Source organism: Zychaea mexicana, assembly GCF_025766255.1.
Source record: "Zychaea mexicana strain RSA 1403 chromosome Unknown BDB00scaffold_32, whole genome shotgun sequence".
Lineage (NCBI taxonomy): Eukaryota > Fungi > Mucoromycota > Mucoromycetes > Mucorales > Lichtheimiaceae > Zychaea > Zychaea mexicana.
The window spans coordinates 110028-130315 of NW_026516695.1; the positions used below are offsets into that span (position 1 = coordinate 110028).

Genomic DNA, 20288 nt, shown 5'->3' on the forward strand with positions numbered 1-20288 from the left:
TGAAAAGTAAGGGAACGAAGAAAATTTTGAGAACGAAACGGCGGACGTTCGCATTTGACATTGCGGCAAAAGAGTCAGCTTGGCCTGCATTAGCATAAAAACAGGCTTCCTATTGGTGCTAACTTTATATGAGTGTAAATCATGTAAATCTTTGTTGTTACCATCTACTAAGCAATCGTTTGTCGTGAGGTCTTTTAATATATATTAGATATTTCAATTGGATCACTAAAAACAGTGATATATTATATATTATGAGGATGTTTCTAACTGCTATAAATAATCATCTAGCGTGTATAATATCGAAGAGAGCTTGCACAAAATAACCGATTGTCGCCATGTAAGCAATATTTCAATCTATTAAATTCGGTACATTGTCAACATAGAGACATGGCTATCTCGTTTAAAAGGCATGCTATAAAAGCTTGGCTTCTCCTAGGCTTTGAGTTTCGTACAGTACTAATGCACAATCTTTCGAAGTTGCTTACAGCGTATAATACTCCGTACGAAAGACCTTCCCATCCAAACTAAAAAAGAATACGATGTCACGCAGAATAGGATTATTGACAAGAGTCTTCAAAAGGCAGACAAGATGATAATGACAAAGTTTGGGAAGGGTATATGTAGCTATGAAAAGTTTGTAAGAACTCAATCGTCGTCAATTTGCCATGATGACTGGAGTGGGCTTTGCTCATGGAGTTCTTGTTGTTTTGTCGGGTATTCTTTCTTCTTTTTACCACGTTGAATATATGGAGCGAGTCCTTTGTTGAAATTATACATTGTCCAACATCCAAGCATAGGTGTGACCTACAGCATATACATAAAGATTCATATGTTAATAGACTCGACTATTACGTAATAATATGATAATATATGCTCATAATTGCGGCGCTATCTATTACCACTGCAAACACCAAGCCGATAGCAACAATATATGTGTACCAAAAGTTACCGGGCTCCATTGTCTGGAAGATCATTAGAGTAAATACGGCTACGACGAGAAGCTGGAAAAGAATAAATATGATCATTTGCCACCGTTTTTCTGCAGCGACAGCTATCCGTGCAAAGTATAGCATTGGCAACATCGAAACAGTGATACACAGCTCGACCCATGTCTCCCATTCGAACCCGCTTTCCGTAGCAAACTGCGTGACGTAAAAGCATGACACCAAGAATTCGACAAATACATCGATCTTGAGTGCTAATACAAATAGCTGGAAGACGGTGTACATTTCTATTAAGCATTGCTCATTTTGTTGCGGTTAGGGATGCTGATCGTAATAGTGGGTCATTGATTTTTTTGCAGCACCAAACTTGTGTGACCCAAATTTTGATGCTTACTTTGTATACCAACATCCGGACCGATCTTTTTATAGGTCACCCAACCAATTTCACGTACGACCAAAATCGATAAATATAAAAATATAAATGCAAATAGGGTCAAGCATGCCGTTGCGACGATCGTCATATAGTAGACTGTCCGTATTGAGTATACATTGATATTCAGGTCGAAATCCTGGTTGATCCCCTGAATTGTTTTTATCCGGTGTCCGGCCTGTATAACTTGCAGACCGCCTAAAGCTGCACAGACCAAATTAATGACCGCAAGCGCTATGACTTCGGATGCATTTTGGTATATAGTCTACGAAAAGCGTGTTATACGGCGATCAATAAGTAAATTTAGATCCGTACTCTAGGCTTTTTGCTTTTTCTATGTCGTATACTCACAGCGTCAAACGCCATAACGACAAACCATATTTGTATGGCGACAAATGCGATATTCTCCCATTTAGCTCGATTTAACCGTATTCTGACATGGTTCACCTGTCTAGCAATACCGTCCAGTGGTTCCTGTTCTCGCTGTCCAGGCGGAAAAGTTGGCAAGATACGAGCTTGTGCTAAATTTTGACTGGCAAGAGCAGATTCTAAGGCGATAATCAGGACCCCCTGAATCACAACAAGTGCGAGATATATTTTGATCCATTTGGATCGCGTTATCCGTTCGTTCTTTCATAAACCAGCATGATTTTAAGCATGAGCGGCGAGCGTCGATTTGAATGGAAAAAAATGAGAAAAAGGCGAAGAGTCTTACAATCTTTTTGAGATCGATCATCTGTATTTTTATAATCTTGGAGAAAGAAGGAGAGAAAAAGTAAATAGTGACAAAAAGACGTTAGTTTGTTATTGTTGTTTCAGCATGAGATGGTGGGCTAAACTTTTGTATCACCCGAAGGTACATGCTGAGCCCACTTCACTACACACATCCCTTCATAGTTTAGCCCAAAACCCCGCAGCAACTTACGTCCTTGCCTCTTTCATAATTTGCGACTTTGCGCTTTGAACATAAGATTGTGAAGACCGGAAGGAGAAAAATGCCTGGCTAACGTTATTTGTATGCAGGCTGTACTACTACTATAAAAAACGATCGAACGAACGAACACATTGAGTCACCGAAGACTTTTTACCGCTTTAACTGTATAGTAGACATTACTAGTGAAAGGAAATGCTTTATCTGTCGGATTTCCGACTAGTAGTGCTGCAAATTGATATATCGTGCAAGGCTATATCAAAGAAAAAAATATTGCTTGTGGGAGTCTTGTATTATGGAACACGTCAAAGGCTGCTTTTCCCTTCTGGTCAGCTATTTTTCGTCCGGTATGATTGTTAATTACGTATATGTTCATGATTCTCAAGCCTGTTGATATACTGGAGATGGCGATGAGCTTATTCAGTAGGTTACGTGTTGAATATGGAATGAGGGCAACTGGAAATATGAAAATGGCATGGTTCGAATATGAGTAGTGCAAAAATAGACAGCTGATGATAATGATGATAAAGACAAGTCATTTCTATTATTTTATGTGTTATGTAAAAATTAAATACTCTAAATTTACTATCAAACCATCCTCTTTAGTTGCGATTCTACTTCTCGTGCTTAGTAGGACTTTGCAAGTCCAGCGCCTCAGTTAAGCCATAAAAGACTTCCCAGTTTTCAATGGTGTTTCTGAATGAGTCTGAGCCAGGTCCATTTGAGTAAATGAAAACATCAGCCATGGTGTGGCTGCCGAGAGGATTTGAAACAGGAAGGTTACCGGCCATATGCAATCCAGCTATTTAAATAAAAGTGAAGGTTATACATTATCAGTAATATGTATGATATTTTATGTAAGCTTCCTTTCTTTACACCAAAATGACGAGAAAATTACCGCCATATTTTCCAGCAGGATCTTCCTTGTTAGCAACATAAGCACCATCATCATTAGGCACAGCAGGCGTGCGAGGGCTGTCGGCCATGGCAAAAGATTCAAAGTGATCCGGACCATTGTTAGTGGCAGCAGCCAAAGTAATCTTGGGAGTCCAGTTATCCGGAAAGCCATCATTATCATTATCGGAATAGCCTGGCCATCCCGCAGCAGAGTTGAGACCAATAGAGTTGCGCATGTCCTTGTTAGAAGAGTGATCGGCCATGTACTTTTGATCGACCGAGCCATAGACATCAAAGGCGTGCGAGTGATCACTTGTGAATAATATTAAAGTATCTTCGTATTCACCATTTTTCTAGTAGAGCAAAATTAACAAATTTAGCATACTATTAAATTAAAAAGCGGTATATAATACAAGCCGATGTATTATATACCTTAAGCCATTCAACAGTCTTGCCAATGGTAACATCCATTTCAATCAAATCAGCCCAGGCGCGCGAGAAATCCAAAGGATGGAGCTGCTTGTCAACAGAGGCAGCTTCCGACATCAAGAAGAAACCATCCTCGCCACCTCGCTTCTTTAAGACCTCCAGGGCCTTGATAGTCATGTCATCTAAGCCAGGTTGGTCCGAGCCCAAAGCATCATTACCGCTCAAGTTAGGAGCAGCACCGTTACCAACAGTATTGTTGACAAAGATGTTGCGTTCCATCCAGCTATCAGACAATAGCATAGCAAATTTTGAATATTGAGGAATTATAATCCCACCATATCTTGATAGCAAAATATTTGACTTACGCATCAAGGTTACCGGTGCGGAAAACACCTAAAAGCTTGTCATCGTCGTGATACTTGTTTAAATCCTTCTTGTTCATGACTACCTGGTAGCCATACTTGTCCTCCATCAAGGAGTAGTAGTCGGTGCCGTTCAAAGCGCTTTCGCCCTTGAAGTACTCTGCGCCACCGGCAAGCCAGACATCAGGAGCAACGGCATCAACCCAATTAGGCAAACCGTTGATAATTTGGTCAACGATTACATCAGACATAAATCGAAGACGTGTATGGGCGTAGAATGCAGCGGGAGTGGCATCTTGACCAGCAGCAGTCGAAACAACACCGACAGCTTTTCCGGGCTGGCGGCGACGGATTAATTCAGTGATTAATTCAACCTTAGGATCATCAAGTGGGTCCGCTGAAGAGTCGGCGTACACACCCATCGCGGAGACACTACCCTTGTGACCACTAGCATACGAGGAAGCAGAATTGGCAGAGTCGGTGACCAAGCCGTCGATTGAGTGGGTAATAACGTGGCCCAAGTTGTCGAAATCCTCAAAAGAGAGAAGCGAGTGATACTTTCCAGACGTGTGCTGGCGAGCCAGTGCACGAGCAGCAGTGATCATCTGAGAAAGTGATAATGGGTAGCCGAAACTTTAGTTACTTTTGACACAATACATAAAACCAGCTCGAGAAATAGTAAGAATATGTACTTACACCAACGTTACAACCGTCGGCAATGAAAAGAATGGCGTTCTTTGCCTTCTTCTTGGGCTTCTTGGGCTATGAGGAGTAATAATAAATGTTAGCATACATTTATAGGGAGAGCTATAAATAACTAACAGCAAGATTAAAGGATGTTGAATTGAATTACCTCAATGACTGTATAGCGAACAGTGTAGCCTTCTTCGGACCCATACTGGACCGAGACATCATAAGTACCAGGTTTATCGAACTTAAGCTTGCGCCAAATACGCGAGGTCACTGCGACATCCACAGGCTTAGCGTCCTCAGAAATTAGAGTCTTGATTGAGTCGACCCATTCAAAGTCCCAGTTTTCCAAAGCAGGTGTTTCCTCATAGTCAAAGAAATCATCCACATCGACCCATTTGCCACCGTCCTTGCGCACAATTGTCTTGAAATTGGAGTAAGCCTCAGGAGCAGGGTTGGATGTGTTCTTATCATAAGCATGCAATTCGACACGCAGGTCAAAATACGAGCCGGGCAAGAACTGGGATCTATTTAAGTAACAGCGTTGAATAACGGTTAATCTTATTACAGGAAACACGTTTTATCACATGGTATCAACAAGTAGTAAACTTACAAATCGGGTGGGAAAATGCAGCTGTGATCGTCAGGGCAGGCACCGAGACGAGGATATTGGCCCTCAGGATCAGGGGTCAGGCGGTATGGCTTAGGACGGCAAGCAGATGCCAATGCAGTGGAGCAGATCAATGCCAACGAAGCAAGCTTGTAGAGACCGGCCGACTTCATTTTACCTGTATGTTTGTGTATTAAAGCACTAACCCGAGGATTCACGTTTGGAAGAAAACAAAGAAAGACGCGTGCTTTATATAATGTACTAGCGTACAATGTAGCACAATATCTATGGACGACCAGGAAACAAATCTAATACTGATGGCAGGCATGACGCGTGGACATGCTGCCATTGACTGTTGTCAATCCAGGGTTGCACTCAAGTTGTCCATGCGCCACTAATCCTGCATTTCAGTGGATCGGGTTTTCTACACCCCGATCTCCCCGAGGTTAATTGAGCAATAAGAGAAATTCAAGAAGAGTTGTATACACCGGAGATTTATCCGTGACATCTCATTCAATATCCTTTGATTTTTTTTGCTTTTGCTTTGAGCAAAGACGCTTAAAGGAGAGTAGTGGCGTATTCATTGACAAGGAAAAAGTAGCATTTTTTCTTCCATAGTATGGTAGACGTGGTTGACTACTACTGTAAACAAAAGCAAGATCTCGTGTTACCTCACATAAATTTGGAGTTATGCACATTCACCAATCCCAACATTCGGCATAAAAAACTTTGTTACTTGATCACAAAAAGATGGTAGCCTTCAATTATGTTTTAAGACCACTTGGCTGAGACTGGATTTATAACCAATGAAAATTTAAACATGTACGATGTGCCATATGTCTTGGAGGCTTTTTGATTGTACGAAATGACTATATGTACTGAGTAGCACTGGTTATGGGCGATACAAAAGATTCAAATTTTGTCTATCCGTAAGATCTACTACTGCTGCTTCTTGATTTCCTCTGTTATTTTGGTTTGAAATCGAGGGTCGCTGATGTGCTGGTATTATCCTACTAGAGGATGGTGACAAATTTCTTTCTTCCCTTTTTAATCGCAATCGATACCGATTATCGCGTGCATATGTCCAGCGTAGATACAGGAATAAGAGAGCTGAAATGATGACGGCAATCATATAGCCAATTAGACTGCTCGTGTATCTAGGTGCTTCTTCTGATCGCATCATGAGTGGCCCAGTAAAATTTCCAAGGCAGTATGCAACAAAATAAGCTCCATTGTAGAATATCTTTTTCGTGGACCCGATAACATTATTCGAAATCATTGAGAGAGCTAATGCATACACCGGTGCAGCGGTAGTTAAGCAGAGCCCCATCAGCAGAACACCACCAGTGGGAAGCAAGATGAGCAGCAGCAAACCAATGAAAGGAACAAAACAACATATGGCGCCAACATAGCCGTTTTCGTTGAACCGATGGCTGAAATAGATGGCAATCACAGTAATAATAACAGAAGAGCAACCAGCGGGAATATTAAACAGGACTGATGAACCATTCTATATGACACATATTATATGAGCAATGTAGAAAGAAAGAACATTATGAAAGAAACATTGAGTAGTTTATATCAATTGTTCAGTGACAAGAATACTTACAGAAAATCCCATACTTTTGATGATAAGTGTACTGAAGAATGTTATACATCCGTTCAGCGTGTTCATTAGGTAGCAAATCAGAAAATAGCAGTAGAATCGAAACTCGCCCAGCGCCTCCAATATTTGATCCCACTTTATCCAAGTGTCATGGACCATTTTATTATCACGCAATCGTTCTTCCACAATGTCGTTTTCCTCCGGTTTCAATCGATACCATTTCGATTTTGGCGTATCAGGTAAGAAAAGAAAGGTGAGGATGCCAACAGTGGCCGTGGCGCTTCCCAGAATAATCATACACCTGTGATTGCAATAGTACAGCGATCAGCAGGGATGCGAAAGATGCAAATTACATCACACCATGATAAGAAGAAGTTTTGTACGACAAGACATACCATTTCCATCCACTTAAACCGTAAAGGTCATCTATATTTGTGAATCCGAAGCCTATGATTCCGCCAATGGCAAATCCGAAACTGTTCGTTGCGACTAGTGCTCCAAACCATGTCAGCTGTTCATTGCGTCGATAAATGGTACTAAACAGTAATTGTATACCTGTTTGTATACGTATGAGCGAATATTGCTCTTGAAGAATTCTCACAGAAAACAGTTACTTACAAGGGTGCGCCGCGCCTTCAAGGAATCCTTGCAGAAATCGCAGCCCTAGAAGCTGAGAAAAGTTACGTGCGAGTGATTCACAAGCAGTAACAGTACCCCACAGCACCAGAAACACACCCAGAAATTTTGAAATAGGCAACTGCTGCAATAGGTACTGACATGGAATCTACATATAGTCCATTTCATTAGACGAATCATTTATACAACATAACTTTTGTTGATAACGGCGTACCTGGAATAAAAGATATCCTATGAAAAATATTGACCCCAACCAGCCGAATTCAGATTCAGTGATCGCAGTATCGTCAAAAAGACCCAGAACTGCAGAGAAGTTCAATGCAGTCTTGTCTAGGAACTAAGCAAAGACAAAAATCCATCTTCGAATCATCATTATCATGTGATCTTTAAAATGCACTGAGCAACAATGTTCCTTTTTTCTTTACCTGAAGGAAAATAATAATCAATATAAATGGAGCAGTGGTCAAATTGATTTTTCGTAAAAGTTTCTTTTCTTCGGGGCTATAGTTCACTTTAGCCACTTTAAAGCCTTCGTTGTTACTAGCCGCATGATTTAGACGATCTTCTTCAGTTTGGTGCCCTAAAGCGATCGATTTTTCTTTCATGGCGTCGTGAATGACTTGTCTATGGTGAGGTGAGCAACAGCATAATAGAACCTTCGACTCTGCATGGTAAAATAAACTATTGTATGTACAAATCTTCTATCATTATCGTCAGTTCGCAAGGTAAACAATTTTATTTGTGCTCTCAAGGTTCTGGGGAGGATAGCATGCTATATAGGAGCAAAAAGTGACAGAGACTTCTTCTTGTAAACGTCACAGGCAAGAAGGATTCTGTCAATAAGAAGAAAAATGTCTGAAGCAGCTTCAGTCCCAATTTCAGAGCTTTTCAAAACGGTTTTGATGTTTAAAGATTTACGTGGTGCATAAAGCTCCTTTATTCATGCACATGCATGCATTGTACTGCATCATCATAGTGATACACTGAGATTGGGCTATGCTAAGTACTTGCATAGCGTTTTGCACATACTGTATGTTCTGTAGTTAACACCTTAACACCAGTAATATAGTCAATTACAGTACATCATCATTGTGTTTAATACTATACAAAATAATCACCAAGAACACCACTGCGCGGTATTAAACAACAATGTGCGTCACATAATCCATATTGCAAAAATGTATCCGCAAGGAACTGCTGTATTTACTCGAGAGGCATGTATGCATATTAGGGACCTACTTGAACCAAGTAAATAAAATCTATTCTATATCTTGAATGGTTGTTCTGTATGCTTGAATGGCACAGCCCATGACCCATAATCACAGTAGTGCCGCTATCAGATACATGAAATCCGGATTTTCTTTATCAGTGAAGTCACTTTGAATCTATCACCAGGCTGGAATAATAGATCATTCGCTGCTTGAATCGTATATAGGAAAATATGACGGAATAAGAAATAAAGCAGTCGCTTCATATTAGATGGTGTATCATGTCGCAGCTGTATGTACTAATCTTACTTATCTTTTCAATACAGGCGTCGGAAATTTAGATTGTGATTTGATGCTTTTTGAAGCCTTCGAAAGTAATAGCATTAAAAGACAAACTTGAATTTCCCCTATTATCAAAGGGCATTCTTGACAAGGAAAAAGAACTCAGTGGTTATATCAGGCTAAACACATGGAAATTCTCTTCTTCTAGGCTTGTTCAAATACTAGCTTGATTACTTAATTGAATTCTGGACGGTCATCAGTCTTATCGTTCCCCAGGTCCAATCGACATGGTATACAATGTATATAGCAAGGCTACAATATTGTACTACTTATTGGGCATTGAAAAACCACATATATAATCATGCTCAAGTCTTTAAATTGCCTATTAGTGATATCACTTTTCGACCTTTTTCTTTCGTCGGTTACAACAGCAAATTTGTCATAGCGCAGTCCGGCATTACGTTTTATGGCATTGATTATGGTGTGGATATTTACGCGTGACCATCGTATGAAGCCATGAGGAATGAAATCGCTATCATCAAACAGTATACCAACCGGACGCGCATTATCGGTCTTGGACTTTGCAATCAGCGTACATAACTGTGATATTTCGTAATATCAGAACTCTCATATCGGGCATTTTTGCTTACATACATGCGAGGAGACCACGAGACTCGTGGGTGGCAACAAGATTGTTCGAATTTATTGAAACGGGGTGCCCTTCAGATGGATCAAACTTTGGACAAGCCATAGCATTTTTTGGAAAACCAAAACTAATACGTTATGTGCCATGTATTTTTATAAGCTGGAAGGAGTAATCAAGCCAAGTGCTGTTTGTACAATTGCTTGGATAGATATCTGCGTGAAGTTCTGTATCGTACGCGACAAATAAATACTGACATGCTTGGTTCTCTGCAATCGATGAGCCATACAAGAACGGCGTCGAAGGTCATTTTGGTGTATTCGATGCTGTCAACAGAAACTTGAAGCCATTTTATCAAATTGGACAACTCAGTGCTTGCTTAACTGGAAGATAGCACAGTACCATTTGCTTATCATCATCATCGGTAACAAGCAGTTTGCCCCCATATCCATATAAATCAAAGACTTATCCACTATTCTGATTATTGCTTAGATTGAGAATGGGATGGGTCTTATTATCACAGAGTATATCGCCTTTCGTGTGGCAGCTTATAGAGGCATAGTTGTCATAACAAGGTGTACTTCTTCCCAATTATAGACACCTCCTTATCCACTCAGATGAAATTGATCACAAAAAACAAGAGTAATTTTCAAATGGTTTTTTTATTGGTTTGGAAACAGAAATTGCAAACTAAGGTAATCCGAGTGCTTGATTAAGATCGATGCAACTTGTTTAACCTGCAAGCAGCGTGCCAATGTTGAGTTAGTTAATGTGTTTGGACATTTAAACAACTCGACCAAGCCCCAATCCCAACCACAAAACAACACAGGCGTGTGATATGTATATATTTCTTCAGAGATTGTTCACTCGGAAAACCCACACACTAGTGAAGTGTGAACATCGGAAATGCATATAGATAATTCGGGTCCAAAGGTTTGTGCATCATTTCGAATGTATACATACCACTCACCCGTACCATCACATATAACCAAACCACAAAGAAAAGAACCGATAATTACCTGAAGTTGCGAAAGCTGTAATCACTTCAAAGAGAAAAGAATCGGTTCTTTTATAGACACGGCCGGGGCTCAGAAAATTTTTTTTTGCTCGTCACTTTTTTTTGGTTGTCAGCCTCATTTTGATTCCGCCACTGCCGCTGCCACTAGCATTGCTACTTTTGCCTTGGAGTAACGCGGCGCGTTTCTGTTCCTGCGCCGCCAGTATCTTGGACCGCGTCTCTTGCTTTTCCTGTTCTTTATCCTTTCGTTCCTCGTCCGATTCTAGCTCGGATTCGTCACTAGCTACGAGTTCGTCATGTTTTCGTTTTTTAGACTAATGTCATACATATGACTTTAGTTGCTTGCGTTCTCCGTGTGTATGTAGTAGATGAGTGAACTTACCAATATGGCAGGAATGCTGTCGTTCTCTGCAGGTCCAAAAGGTGGAGGCAAATTCATCTTGTTCATCAAATGCAATGTTTGCACATAGAGTCGTGGAACACTTGCTATAGCATGCATCATGTTGGTCAGGATCTCAGGAGTAGGATCAGGGTATCGGTAGTGTAAATCAGGATTCGGCGGGTAATTGATTCTGGATGTATAAAACATAATAACCGGTTCAGCAATATAGAAAAGTACGTGCAGCTCCTTGATCTCTCGCTAAGTTAGGATAGCTAGAAACCGCTTACCCAAGATGAGGTGCGACAGGTTCCCCTTGGGTGACTGGCTTTGGCGGCAATGGCGTTTGTCGTGGCAGAATTGACGACGATGAAGGTGATGATAATGATAATGGTGATGGAGAAGATGAAGATGGATGTGACGTTTGTGGTACAGAGGGACGGTACTGTGTTGATGATGATAAACTATGTGATGGTGTTGTCGTTGCACGTTCTCTGCCTCTGGAAATAAGATATTTTGAATTCATGCGACTTGACGTTCCCATTTCCCTATCAATCAATATACCTACGTTGATCGTTTTGGATTTGGTTTCGCATATTCGACGCGCATCTTTTTGTATGCTTCACCAAATTGAGGCATTTGCTGTAAACGACTGTACGCTTCCCCAGCTTGTGCTGGATTAGCAAAGTCAAGAAAAATCGTTCCTCGCTAATATAATGAATATAAAGTATTTGTAAGACGCACACTCACCACAGCCGCTGTCTAGCACCCTAAGGACTTACCATGGCAACGCCTTCCATGGGCCTTACAGATATGGCGTTATATTGTCGAAAGTATGCATAAGCTTGTTCTCGCGATCCGCTAATGACAGGTGGCACCTGTTTGACTACCAATGTCGTCGTCGTATCCTATACAAGTGAAAACGTTATTCGTGTTTTTGGCCTTCTAGTACCTTTTAGCAGCATTGGGATGGAAAGTCTAAGAAGAAAACACGCGAGTGGTTCCTCACCTCGGCATGGGTCGTGTTCGTGTCTGTGCTCATGGACCGCGCGAAAGAAGAAACAAGAGGGGGAGGACGTCGTCACTTTTTTTTTTCGCTTCCACTTATTTGCTTTATTTTGCAAATCGATTCGGGGAAATGCGACAAAACGAAAATTTAGTGTTGGTGAGAAAAAAAAATAGATGGGAAGAGAAAATGTACACAGTGAGAAACATGGCTTGCTGAAAAGAAGGAAAAATATAACGTTAGATTGGATCCAAAGTCATTCTCGTCCCATATAAAGAAGAGCATGTGTTAAAATACCATGACTGGATGCAATCGCCATTTCTTCAAGGTAAAGCACTGTTGTCCAAGGACGTGAATAGCGTTATCATTTTATTGACGTATCTAACGGTGGGGGGAACAAATATAACAGAAATGACGGCATCCGAGCCACTTACGTTGGATGAGGAATACGCTATGCAACGCTCGTGGCACGAAGATGAAAAAAGTAACGTAACCATGCATTCCATATAACTCCACTTTACATGTCGCATCGACGACGTGCGTTATACGTGCGTCTGTGGGGTTTGGGGGTGTGGGGGTTGGGACGATAGGAAGAAGAAGATTTTCCCCGTATTTTTAACTTGTACAACTTTTTTTACAATATTAGAATGTACATTTATTCTACTGGCGGCACCAGATGACAAGAACACACTGTCGTCTTTTGCAGATATGAAGGAGGGCTCCGGTACGTTATTGCAAAACACGCACACATAGACTTATGCACAGCATAAACATACGACTTCAGAGTTGTACTTTATCCGTGTATAAATGTGTAGATACGATATCTAACTCTGCATGCAATAAACCAATAACATCATAAAGTCATGATTGGAGATGTCAATATCTTTCTAAACGACCAGGATGACGATCCAACATTCGGCGAAATTGAAATCATGATTGCCGAAGAACGTTATCGGCGCGGCGGAAGAGGGTTAGAAGCACTCAAGATCACGATGGCTTATGGTTAGTATAGGGACTTGGATGGGAAAAGCGGACGGCCAAGTAAGCATACGTGCGTTTTCTCTTTGCGATTAAACGTAGATGACGCTTAGCTTGTTTCCGAGAATATGCATATGTGCAATCCCATCATGCTGGGTGTGATGATCGGGAAACTGACGAAAAGGGAATTGATATCGTACATTTCGTCTTCTTAGCAACAACCGAATTAGGGCTCAAGACCTTTCATGCCAAAATTTCGTTGACAAACGAACCCAGCATTGACTTGTTTACCAGAAAGTTAGGGTTTTACCCGGTCTCGACGTCCCAAGTGTTCCAAGAGACTACTCTCGAGTGGTCATGTCTTCCAAAACCTTCTTCTCCTCCTGCTTCCGGTATTGACGACGATGACAGCAGCAATGATGCATACGGAGCCAAAGCAACTGATGAACAACGGCAAAGAAATCATGCTATGCGCGACGCATTGATAGAATTTTGGACAACGCATGTAAAGAAAGATCGATGGCCATAGAAGAAAGAATAAGCAACTTTAGTTTTAGGTGTCATTAGATGCAAAACGAGCAGGGGCTGTTTGAGAAGGGGATGTCTAGCCATTAGAAAAAGGACATTACTAGTAAAAAGAAAAAGGTTTGTGCGTTCGCACGGCAGCGAGAGGGAACAAGAAGTGATGTGTACTGTACATGTGGGTCCCATGGTAAAAGTCAGCGAATCGCAGCACTTGAACCACCTGAGCGTCGGGGACACCGAAAGATCTGGTTGTCCTACTCTCTCTTTTTGGGGGATGTCCGTTACTCTCTCTCTCTCTCTCTCTTTCTCTCTCCCTCTCTCACAGCGTTCTAGTGTGTCTTGACAGGAGCACCGCCCGCTTATTGTTCAATTTTGGCCTGTTCTTCTCTTTTTCTTTCCCTTCTTTCCTTTCTCACCTTCTATTCTTAATCTCAAACACTTCACAACTCCTTACGACTAATGACCTGGGATAACAAGTACGACGCCGCCGATATAGCTGAACTGGAGAGTTTAAAGGCGCTTGCTTCTCGTCCAGGAGTCATAGGTGCAATAGAGAAGATATTAGAAGACTGTCAAGACCATACAACACAGACCAGAAGACTGTCAAATGCTTCATCTTCGTCTCTGCGTGAGCCCATAAGCCGTACCAAGGTAATGATTGTCAAGTGCTTTTTGATTACAAGAGCAGATATAAGCTTTGCCTTTTCGTATGCAATCATGTATACGGTGATGGCTCATGGTGCTGGGCACTGCATTCTTGTAGGCTACTACCCAAACCATATATATCACATCCGGGTACGGTTGGGATCAGTCGGATCAGTCTGTCATGTAAGTACACAAGGTCTTTCCTCATTCTTCAACTGTATGTAAAACGGGAGATAACGAGATGATAATTGAAGAGCTCGTTTTTACCTCTGCTCATCTGTAAACTATACGTACAAAGTATATACTTGCCGATCAAAGATGCAAAGAAGATCACTACGGAACACTACAATCTCCAAGTACAACCACGAGCCATACAGCTGGATATTGTAATTATCATCTTGTTCTCAAACATTCTAGACACAAAAGCCCAAGTTTGTTATTATAATTATTGTTTTACTGGCGCCTGATACAACAGCAGCACATGCATATAGCAATGTACACTTACATTTGCACTTATTACACATCTATATACACATCCAACACACACGTACACACAACAAAAATATACAAAACGCCGCTTTTGTTGCAGAATGAACACGAGGGCGTTAACTATAACTTTCGTATATCTCAACTCCATGGCTACGTTGCACCTGAGCAAACTAAAGCCAAGGTATATTTATGTAACAGCTAGTTGGCCTAGCATATGGCTGTGGCAATGCTATTGTAAAAGAAGAAAACACGTTCATGTTTCTCCGCATTTCTCAGGATCAAAGTTAACTGTTTCATGCATGTAATCATTATTAGGTAAAAGAGACTCGCTTTGTCATATACCTACGAAAGGCTGAGGTCGGAAAACACTGGGCCGATCTTCGTCTAAAAACAACAAGGGATGTGTATGACGAACTAAAACGAGCTGAGGACAGAGGTACGTTACACTTGTTATTAGCAGTTGGCGCCCAACTAGACCTCCTTTAACAATGTCCCCAGCCCTCAAATGACATGTTTCTTTGCATCTATGTATATGTAGGCACGATCAATAGCAGCAGTAACACATCTGCAGCTGGAATTTGTACTACTACCGACACAACAACAACGACGACATCTCCTAGCATGGACGCCGTAGCCCGTGAAATCTATCAAAATGCTGACAATGATACAAAACGAACAATGCAAGAGTCTTGGAAGCAAAGCAACACAAATCCATTCGATGTCCTCTCGAAGTTTGAGGAGCATCGTCATCATCACCATCACCATCAATAAAACACTCCTATATAACAATTCATCATCATACTCATACATACTAGTTAGCTTTGCTGGCAGTAGCCAATAAAATCTTCTACTTACTAGTTCCGCTCGCGTTTTGCTCAATATAATTCTTTCATTTGCGCACACACACACACACACATTATATACGCGTTATTTGCCATGGCCTCAAACTCGATCGATCTTCAATTTTTTAGCGACATTCAACAATCCTTGGAACAAGAATCGGATCGTAAAGACGTAAGAGTGGAGCTCTTTAGAGCCCCCTTATTTATCCTGATAGTTTCTTTTTTTTTTTTGCACTATAGGAGATTCGTGTCAAGGTACGGGAATTCGAACGAACCTGTCGAAAGCTTAATGCCATCCTTAACATGATTCACGCAGATCCTACGGGTCCAGGTACGGACAAAGAAAGAATAATGATACTGCAGCAAAAAGAAGCTTACTAAAGTCTGGTGTATATTACAGTGCCAGAAATCGCTTTTAACGAAGTCCGAGAACGCGTCCAAACCCTCGCTACTTTGATACCCGAAAACCAGTTCTACAAGTAAATCTTACTATCTTATCCTGTAACTTTATTTTTCTATGTGGCTATCTCCTTAAATTGCTGTTATTACTGTGTTTGCGTGAAAAAGATACTGTGATTTGTGGTCGCGCTCGATGCAGCAAGCCGTGTTTCTGGTTGTTTTCAAGTATTATCTCGAAACCGAAGAGCTGGTCCAGATAAACAAGATTGAAGAAGCCATTGGAGGTAATAGCATGGCTGATATTGCTGTTATTGTTATGCTTAGCTTACTAAACAAAGCATGAACTATCGCATTATGCACACAGTCAAAGTTGATCTGGATAACAGCTTCAATGATTTTCATATTCAGCTCGAGGATGTTCTTCATGCATACATTTCGCTAGTTAATGAACTCGTAAGTAGAGGGTTGATGCAATTGGCGTAGAGAACGATTGGGGAGCTTTGTCAGACTGTTGCTTAAGAGTGTTGGCTGACAACCTTGTTTTGCATTTGATCTAGTCTCGATTGGCCGTCAATGCAGTGACTGTAGGTGATTATACGCGCCCTATGCGATTAAGCAAGTTCGTCAAAGATCTTAGCGGTGGATTTCAGCTTCTGAACTTGAAGAATGATATGCTGCGAAAGAGGTATGTCTCTTGTATGGCAGTGTGTGTGCTCTGAGACGGTGAGCGAACAAGAGGGCAATTATGCTAACTAATTTTTCTCACCACCTTTTGAAAAATTTGACAGATTCGATGGCATCAAATATGATGTAAAGAAGATTGAGGAGGTTGTTTACGACATTAGCTTGCGTGGCTTGCAAGATGGATCGAGTGCAGCAAAGAAAGCTAAACTGAGTCACGAGATTTAAGCGAGAGTACTGTTGATACATTACGGTGCTTTTTAACTACAATTGATGCGCATGCACATACATAACATCATTTCACACGTACATACCACGGTGCATGTAGCGTTTCCCCTTCTTTTCTTTTGTCTCCTGAATATCATATCGAAAAATAACTGTCTTCTTGTCTTCTTTTCTCGTAGTCTGTTTTGTTCTTTTGTGAGTCTTTTACTAAAGGGTACAGATAATATTTACATGAGATCAAATGTATAACAATTAAAGAATAATGCTCTATGCAGGGTATGGAATAAAAGGAGGAAGAAGTAAGAGTAGAAGTGAAAGGAAGGTCGTGTTAGTAGGTCATCACCAAAAAAGGAAGAGAGTATATAGACCGGCCCCGTCAGTAATTAGGAAAAAAAGGTTGATTCGCTAGGGGTTCGTTTGCGAAGAAGAAGAGGAAGAGGAAGAAGCGGCGTCGGTGACAGCGGCTGCAATGACGCCGCGGATATGAAGGGAGGTTGAGATGGTGCAAGAGAGAGAGAGAGAGGGAGACAGAGGGCAGGGTTCGGTGGAGGAGGGAGAACATGTGCTCTTCTTGTTCGTGGAGATGTATGTGTGCAGAGTGTAATCGAGAAAGATAAGGGGGGGGGGGCTGTTGTTGCTGCTGCTGCTTGTTGGTGTTGTGAAAGAGGTCAGGTCAGTTTCTGTCAAGTGTACATTGCCGATCTTCTCGGTCCGTTGTTCTTCCTTCTTCATCGTCTACTTGAATTTGAGCTTCAACTGCACGCCCTGTGCAGCACCGGACCACAAGAAGCCAGATACGAGGGCCGCCAAAGTGATGGGCACCGTCCAGTCGTCCGTGATCCCCATCTGCGCAGCCAGGCCTAGGAAGACGGTCATCACCGTAAACGGAGCAAACGGATCGTTGTCTTCCAATCTGGAAATCGGCTGTGATGATTGCACCGGATAGGCGCACGGCAGAACGCCACATGATAAAAATGACAGCACCCGTTGTCGGTCTTGGGCCGGCTGCTTTTCCGTTGCCAGCAACACCACCTCATCGTCGAGTTGCTCTCGCGGGCTGTTTGATCGTGGAGGCGTTGTCATGTTGGTGTCTCGATCCGTTTCTGTGCTAGCGTTATCATCGTCATCGTCGTCGTCGTCGTCGTCGTCGTCGTCGTCGTCGTCTTCATCATTAACTGCGTTGATACCATCTTGGTGATGATCTTTTGCGGCTGGTTGTTGCAGATCGCCGCGAAGCATCCGTTCAAGTACCTCGGTATCTTTAATGGCCAGTGACCGTCGTTTGGTTGCCATAAGCAGCTGCGATTGTCGTTTTGGATCATGCACTTGCTCCTCTACTCTCGGTTGAGGGGCTGGCTGCGGCCTAAGGGTTCCTTCTCGGTAAGACATGTCGCATCGGTCGTTCAACTCCTAATTTTGTGTACAAGTTGGATTTTTTATTCAAATGAGTACACAGCCTCTCCGAGTGTGTGTGTGTGTGTGTGTGTACGTTTGGGAGTAATCATCTGGCATAGCAGCCAAATACTGCTAGCAATGAAGGGGGAAAAGGCGAAGGAGTAAGATGCGCCATTGTTTGTATAGAAAGTTACCTGTTGCAAGCGTGCCAATTGCTCCTCGAGATTTAGAAAATCCCCTTCTAATTGTGACACAATGTCGTCTTTGATGCGCAACTCCCTTTTCAACGTCTCAATGTCATTGTCCTTGTAGGCTTGCTGACGTAACATTTGCTCCTTCTCGACATCGAGCTCCTCGATCACCTGCTCTAGCCGCAGGATCTTGTTTTCCAGCTCCATAGCGTACGAGCCCTGGGAGATGGATGAGTGCACAATGGGCCTGCAGATATGTTGTGCTTCCATCTCCTGCTGGTCGTTTTCCGGAGGTAGCGTCATTACAATCGTCGACTGGTTGATCGGCTCAAGCGTGAAGCAGCATGTTTCATCGCAATTTGGATTGCCACTGATCTATTATGTGTGCATGGTATCGTTAGTCAAACATTTCTCGGCTTCAAATGGGGAAAACAGCAAGTAGGACACTCTAGAAGTAAAATGGCAAGCGCCTCGCGCGAGAGAGAGAGAGGGAGATTACTGCATCACAGCTTTTTTCCTCCTCGGGTTCACCCGATCCACTTGCCCGTTTTCCATCAGAAGTATACCCTGTCGCACGTACACATACAACAGCCATGTCGATACGAGCGCATTCTCTATCCCTATCTCTCCTCTTTGTCATCCACGACTGCTGTGAAGTGTATGCGAGTGATTACCTGACGATGTAAAAGATTGACCATCTGAACAAGATACTCGTATTCTGGACCAACGGATTTCATTTGCATGATTTGGTCTCGCTTAAAGTTCTCCATTTCTGTCGCTTTCTCGTCGAGATCTTGCTGTAATAGGCGTGTTGCACGTTGTAATTGCACATTGGCGAGGGTGAGGTCACGGATTGTTCCCTGGAGCGGTTGTGTCTTTTGTTTAATGAGGTTGTCTGTATCGACCTTGAGCAGTCGGTTGGTACGTTGTAATTTAACGTTCTGGAGTGTCAGTGACTCGATTTGTGCTTCGAGTTGTCGCGTCCGTGTACTTGAATTGCCTCGTCGGATTTCTCGTTTCTCGCCTGCCCTGGAAGCAGAATCGGTTGAATGTGTTGGTGACGATGATAGTTGTGGTGGTGTTGCTGTTGCTGTTGCTGCTGCTGCTGCTAATTTCTTATTGTTGTTTTGTGTTGCATCCTATAGTTTTAAAAATAGCGTTTGTTACTGTTTTCTTTTCTGCCACCGCCGCCACCTCCCTCTTCCTTGCACACAACACATAGTACGAAAAAGAGAGAGAGAGAGAGAGAGAGAGAGGGAGACAGCTTACCTCTGTTCCGTTTTTCGGTATTGAGTAATTCATGAGATTTGAGTTGACGCTAAATCGCGGTAGAGCTGACGAGGAAGAGGAATTGCGGGGTGTGCTTTGTGGAGTAGGCGGGAACTGTTGCGAAGCAGTAGCGGCAACGGCTACTGAAGGGGCTGGCGACATGGCGGGCAATTTGAGGAGATGAAGAAAGGAAAGAAGGGAAAAAAAAGAGTGGAGAGAGCGAGAGAGAGAGAGAAGAGAGATAAAAAAGAAAGAGGGCCACACGCTCACATACTTGGTGCCCGAGTGTGTTTCTCCAACCTCCAAAGGCTCTGGGGTTGCACCAAGTCAATACATCGCGCAGAAATGGCAGGCGGAGCTCGACCCGAATGTCGAAAAAGGGCAACTGTCCATGCTACCTACTGTGCTTATGTGCTATGTCGTGGAAAATAAGACGAAGCATCCGACTACGACCCAATAGTACTGTAGCTATGAGGCTATGAATTCTCGGAATTTCTTTCTTTAACGTGTAGCCTCTTTCTTTGCAGCACTCTTCTTGCAAGAAGCATGTGTGCCGCAGTGTAATGCTTGGTTACCAG

At 42.3% G+C, this 20288-nt stretch overlaps 8 protein-coding genes across 8 annotated transcripts; 3 read left to right on the plus strand and 5 right to left on the minus strand.

The window, feature by feature from the left end:
• Nucleotides 1-192: 192 nt before the first annotated feature.
• On the minus strand, nucleotides 193-2154 carry BDB00DRAFT_821088 (uncharacterized protein). The gene is made up of 5 exons (XM_053123351.1): nucleotides 2090-2154; nucleotides 1726-2004; nucleotides 1339-1639; nucleotides 900-1231; nucleotides 193-804 (listed from the first exon to the last, which is right to left on the minus strand). Exons 1-5 carry the CDS (start codon nucleotides 2108-2110, stop codon nucleotides 646-648), a joined length of 1092 nt encoding a protein of 363 aa, XP_052980140.1. The 5' UTR covers nucleotides 2111-2154; the 3' UTR covers nucleotides 193-645.
• A 727-nt stretch (nucleotides 2155-2881) lies between these two features.
• Nucleotides 2882-5505, minus strand: BDB00DRAFT_938661 (alkaline-phosphatase-like protein). The gene is made up of 7 exons (XM_053129294.1): nucleotides 5297-5505; nucleotides 4847-5210; nucleotides 4690-4755; nucleotides 3997-4598; nucleotides 3635-3914; nucleotides 3204-3555; nucleotides 2882-3107 (listed from the first exon to the last, which is right to left on the minus strand). Exons 1-7 carry the CDS (start codon nucleotides 5464-5466, stop codon nucleotides 2920-2922), a joined length of 2022 nt encoding a protein of 673 aa, XP_052980141.1. The 5' UTR covers nucleotides 5467-5505; the 3' UTR covers nucleotides 2882-2919.
• A 619-nt stretch (nucleotides 5506-6124) lies between these two features.
• On the minus strand, nucleotides 6125-8140 carry BDB00DRAFT_905609 (major facilitator superfamily domain-containing protein; the record flags this gene model as incomplete). Its single annotated transcript, XM_053128586.1, has 6 exons — nucleotides 6125-6803; nucleotides 6903-7200; nucleotides 7295-7454; nucleotides 7518-7683; nucleotides 7750-7872; nucleotides 7961-8140. The coding sequence occupies 6 exons, from the start codon at nucleotides 8138-8140 to the stop codon at nucleotides 6186-6188; spliced, it is 1545 nt and encodes a 514-aa protein (XP_052980142.1). The 3' UTR covers nucleotides 6125-6185.
• A 2132-nt stretch (nucleotides 8141-10272) lies between these two features.
• Nucleotides 10273-12163, minus strand: BDB00DRAFT_821103 (uncharacterized protein). The gene is made up of 6 exons (XM_053123352.1): nucleotides 11848-12163; nucleotides 11634-11773; nucleotides 11356-11565; nucleotides 11069-11258; nucleotides 10820-11000; nucleotides 10273-10781 (listed from the first exon to the last, which is right to left on the minus strand). Exons 1-6 carry the CDS (start codon nucleotides 11863-11865, stop codon nucleotides 10738-10740), a joined length of 783 nt encoding a protein of 260 aa, XP_052980143.1. The 5' UTR covers nucleotides 11866-12163; the 3' UTR covers nucleotides 10273-10737.
• On the plus strand, nucleotides 12164-13721 carry BDB00DRAFT_821109 (GNAT domain-containing protein). Its single transcript, XM_053123353.1, has 6 exons — nucleotides 12164-12230; nucleotides 12315-12399; nucleotides 12481-12555; nucleotides 12718-12795; nucleotides 12933-13073; nucleotides 13265-13721. Exons 1-6 carry the CDS (start codon nucleotides 12204-12206, stop codon nucleotides 13576-13578), a joined length of 720 nt encoding a protein of 239 aa, XP_052980144.1. The 5' UTR covers nucleotides 12164-12203; the 3' UTR covers nucleotides 13579-13721.
• Nucleotides 13722-13882: 161 nt separating this feature from the next.
• BDB00DRAFT_821114 (uncharacterized protein) lies at nucleotides 13883-15578 on the plus strand. The gene is made up of 6 exons (XM_053123354.1): nucleotides 13883-14225; nucleotides 14338-14402; nucleotides 14518-14605; nucleotides 14809-14889; nucleotides 15024-15144; nucleotides 15247-15578. Exons 1-6 carry the CDS (start codon nucleotides 14034-14036, stop codon nucleotides 15477-15479), a joined length of 780 nt encoding a protein of 259 aa, XP_052980145.1. The 5' UTR covers nucleotides 13883-14033; the 3' UTR covers nucleotides 15480-15578.
• Nucleotides 15579-15644: 66 nt separating this feature from the next.
• On the plus strand, nucleotides 15645-16858 carry BDB00DRAFT_762802 (Translin; the record flags this gene model as incomplete). Its single annotated transcript, XM_053119352.1, has 6 exons — nucleotides 15645-15722; nucleotides 15791-15881; nucleotides 15951-16029; nucleotides 16118-16256; nucleotides 16507-16634; nucleotides 16738-16858. The coding sequence occupies 6 exons, from the start codon at nucleotides 15645-15647 to the stop codon at nucleotides 16856-16858; spliced, it is 636 nt and encodes a 211-aa protein (XP_052980146.1).
• Nucleotides 16859-17590: 732 nt separating this feature from the next.
• Nucleotides 17591-19872, minus strand: BDB00DRAFT_871894 (uncharacterized protein; the record flags this gene model as incomplete). Its single annotated transcript, XM_053126883.1, has 4 exons — nucleotides 17591-18265; nucleotides 18445-18816; nucleotides 19116-19580; nucleotides 19711-19872. The coding sequence occupies 4 exons, from the start codon at nucleotides 19870-19872 to the stop codon at nucleotides 17591-17593; spliced, it is 1674 nt and encodes a 557-aa protein (XP_052980147.1).
• Between the last annotated feature and the right edge of the window lie 416 nt (nucleotides 19873-20288).

Bases quoted from the DNA above. Each gene is read 5' to 3' on its own strand.
- BDB00DRAFT_821103 (XM_053123352.1), bottom strand. The intron at 11,566-11,633 runs GTAGGTATATTG...TCTTATTTCCAG, and splicing joins CCAAATCCAAAACGATCAAC to AGGCAGAGAACGTGCAACGA. The intron at 11,259-11,355 runs GTAAGCGGTTTC...TTATACATCCAG, and splicing joins CCTGTCGCACCTCATCTTGG to AATCAATTACCCGCCGAATC.
- BDB00DRAFT_821109 (XM_053123353.1), top strand. From the start codon at position 12,204: ATGCGACAAAACGAAAATTTAGTGTTG. The intron at 12,231-12,314 runs GTGAGAAAAAAA...ATATAACGTTAG, and splicing joins AAAACGAAAATTTAGTGTTG to ATTGGATCCAAAGTCATTCT. The intron at 12,556-12,717 runs GTAACGTAACCA...TTACAATATTAG, and splicing joins GTGGCACGAAGATGAAAAAA to AATGTACATTTATTCTACTG.
- BDB00DRAFT_938661 (XM_053129294.1), bottom strand. From the start codon at position 5,466: ATGAAGTCGGCCGGTCTCTACAAGCTTGCTTCGTTGGCATTGATCTGC. The intron at 4,756-4,846 runs GTAATTCAATTC...TACTCCTCATAG, and splicing joins TTCGCTATACAGTCATTGAG to CCCAAGAAGCCCAAGAAGAA. The intron at 3,108-3,203 runs GTAATTTTCTCG...TTATTTAAATAG, and splicing joins TCCTGCTGGAAAATATGGCG to CTGGATTGCATATGGCCGGT.
- BDB00DRAFT_821114 (XM_053123354.1), top strand. From the start codon at position 14,034: ATGACCTGGGATAACAAGTACGACGCCGCCGATATAGCTGAACTGGAG. The intron at 14,606-14,808 runs GTAATTATCATC...CTTTTGTTGCAG, and splicing joins GAGCCATACAGCTGGATATT to AATGAACACGAGGGCGTTAA. The intron at 14,890-15,023 runs GTATATTTATGT...AATCATTATTAG, and splicing joins CTGAGCAAACTAAAGCCAAG to GTAAAAGAGACTCGCTTTGT.
- BDB00DRAFT_821088 (XM_053123351.1), bottom strand. From the start codon at position 2,110: ATGATCGATCTCAAAAAGATT. The intron at 1,640-1,725 runs GTGAGTATACGA...CGCTTTTCGTAG, and splicing joins TCGTTATGGCGTTTGACGCT to ACTATATACCAAAATGCATC. The intron at 1,232-1,338 runs GTAAGCATCAAA...AATGCTTAATAG, and splicing joins TCCGGATGTTGGTATACAAA to AAATGTACACCGTCTTCCAG.